The sequence below is a fragment of the Penaeus vannamei genome, chromosome 15, assembly GCF_042767895.1.
Source record: "Penaeus vannamei isolate JL-2024 chromosome 15, ASM4276789v1, whole genome shotgun sequence".
NCBI classification, from domain to species: Eukaryota; Metazoa; Arthropoda; class Malacostraca; order Decapoda; family Penaeidae; genus Penaeus; species Penaeus vannamei.
Window position 1 is genome coordinate 2611927 of NC_091563.1, and position 2500 is coordinate 2614426.

At 58.8% G+C, this 2500-nt stretch overlaps 1 protein-coding gene across 3 annotated transcripts in view; it reads left to right on the forward strand.

The window, feature by feature from the left end:
• Nucleotides 1-2500, forward strand: part of LOC113815791 (serine/threonine-protein kinase Nek8) — a 48866-nt gene that overhangs the window by 24146 nt on the left and 22220 nt on the right. For all 3 annotated transcript variants that reach the window (XM_070130287.1, XM_070130289.1, XM_070130290.1), the window contains one exon: nt 340-585. In XM_070130287.1, coding sequence (XP_069986388.1) covers nt 340-585 — 246 coding nt within the window. The remainder of the gene's footprint in view (nt 1-339; nt 586-2500) is intronic.

Genomic DNA, 2500 nt, shown 5'->3' on the forward strand with positions numbered 1-2500 from the left:
CTCTACCTCCCTCCCACCCCCTCCCCCTAACCCTCTACCTCTCTCCCTCCCCCGCCCCTCCCCCTAACCCTCTCCCTCTCTCCCCCTCCCTCCCCCGCCCCTCCCCCTAACCCTCTCCCTCTCTCCCTCTCCCTCCCCCTAACCCTCTACCTCTCTCCCTCCCCCGCCCCTCCCCCTAACCCTCTCCCTCTCTCCCCCTCCCTCCCCCGCCCTCCCCTAACCCTCTCCCTCTCTCCCTCCCCCTCCCCCTAACCCTCTCCCTCTCTCCCTCCCCCGCCCCGCCCCCTAACCCCCTAACCCTCTCCCTCTCTCCCTCCCCCTCCCCCGCCCCCGCCGCAGAGTGCCTGGTCTACACGTGGGGCGAGGGGCGCAAGGGGCAGCTGGGCCACGAGAGCCTGGAGGCGTGGCGCGGGAGGCCCACCGTCGTCGAGATCCTGAAGGGGAAGTCCATCACCCGCGTCTGCGCCGGCGACGGGTTCTCCGTCTTCGCTTCCGACAACGGCATCGTCATGACCTGCGGCGACGGGACCTCCGGCTGCCTCGGCCACGGCAACTGGAACAGCTCGGCCAAGCCAAAGCTCGTAGGTAAGGGACACGCTAAGATTTCCTCTGTGGCCAAAACTCGTAGGTAAGGGCAAGATTTCCCCGGTGGCCAAATCTCGTAGGTAAGGTCGAGGTCAAGATTTCCCCGGTGGCCAAAACTCGTAGGTGAGGTCGAGGTCAAGGTTCCCCGGTGGCCAAAACTCGTAGGTAAGGTCGAGGTCAAGGTGTCCCCGGTGGCCAAAACTCGTAGGTAAGGGACACGCTAAGATTTCCTCTGTGGCCAAAACTCGTAGGTAAGTGCGAGGTCAAGATTTCCCCGGTGGCCAAAACTCGTAGGTAAGGTCGAGGTCAAGATTTCCCCGGTGGCCAAAACTCGTAGGTAAGGTCGAGGTCAAGGTTCCCCGGTGGCCAAAACTCGTAGGTGAGGTCGAGGTCAAGGTTCCCCGGTGGCCAAAACTCGTAGGTAAGGTCGAGGTCAAGATTTCCCCGGTGGCCAAAACTCGTAGGTAAGGTCGAGGTCAAGATTTCCCCAGTGGCCAAAACTCGTAGGTAAGGTCGAGGTCAAGGTACCCCGGTGGCCAAAACTCGTAGGTAAGGTCGAGGTCAAGGTACCCCGGTGGCCAAAACTCGTAGGTAAGGTCGAGGTCAAGGTTCCCCGGTGGCCAAAACTCGCAGGTAAGGTCGAGGTCAAGGTTCCCCGGTGGCCAAAACTCGTGGATAAGGTCGAGGTCAAGATTTCCCCGGTGGCCAAAACTCGTGGATAAGGTCGAGGTCAAGGTGCCCCGGTGGCCAAAACTCGTAGGTAAGGACGAGGTCAAGGTTCCCCGGTGGCCAAAACTCGTAGGTAAGGACGAGGGCAAGATTTCCCCGGTGGCCAAAACTCGTAGGTAAGGTCGAGGGCAAGATTCCCCGGTGGCCAAGACTCGTAGGTAAGGTCGAGGTCAAGATTTCCCCGGTGGCCAAAGCTCGTGGGTAAGGTCGAGGTCAAGATTTCCTCTGTGGCCAAAGCTCGTGGGTAAGGTCGAGGTCAAGATTTCCTCTGTGGCCAAAACTCGTAGGTAAGATCGAGGTCAAGATTTCCCCGGTGGCCAAAACTCGTAGGTAAGTGCGAGGTCAAGATTTCCCCGGTGGCCAAAACTCGTAGGTAAGTGCGAGGTCGAGATTTCTCCGGTGGCCAAGACTCGTAGGTAAGGTCGAGGTCAAGATTTCTCCGGTGGCCAAGACTCGTGGGTAAGGTCGAGGTCAAGATTTCCCCGGTGGCCAAAACTCGTAGGTAAGGTCGAGGTCAAGATTTCCCCGGTGCCCAAATCTCGTAGGTAAGGTCGAGGTCAAGGTTCCCCGGTGGCCAAGACTCGTAGGTAAGGACGAGGTCAAGATTTCCCCGGTGGCCAAGACTCGTGGGTAAGGTCGAGGTCAAGATTTCCCCGGTGGCCAAAACTCGTAGGTAAGGACGAGGTAAAGATTTCCCCGGTGGCCAAAACTCGTAGGTAAGGACGAGGTAAAGATTTCCCCGGTGGCCAAGACTCGTGGGTAAGGTCGAGGTCAAGGTTCCCAGGTGGCCCAGACTCGTAGGTAAGTGCGAGGTCAAGATTTCCCCGGGGGCCAAGACTCGTAGGTAAGGGCAAGATTTCCCCGGTGGCCAAATCTCGTAGGTAAGGTCGAGGTCAAGATTTCCCCGGTGGCCAAAACTCGTAGGTGAGGTCGAGGTCAAGGTTCCCCGGTGGCCAAAACTCGTAGGTAAGGGACACGCTAAGATTTCCCCGGTGGCCAAAACTCGTAGGTAAGGTCGAGGTCAAGGTGTCCCCGGTGGCCAAAACTCGTAGGTAAGGGACACGCTAAGATTTCCTCTGTGGCCAAAACTCGTAGGTAAGTGCGAGGTCAAGGTGCCCCGGTGACCAAAACTCGTAGGTAAGGTCGAGGTCAAGATTTCCCCGGTGGCCAAAACTCGTAGGTAAGG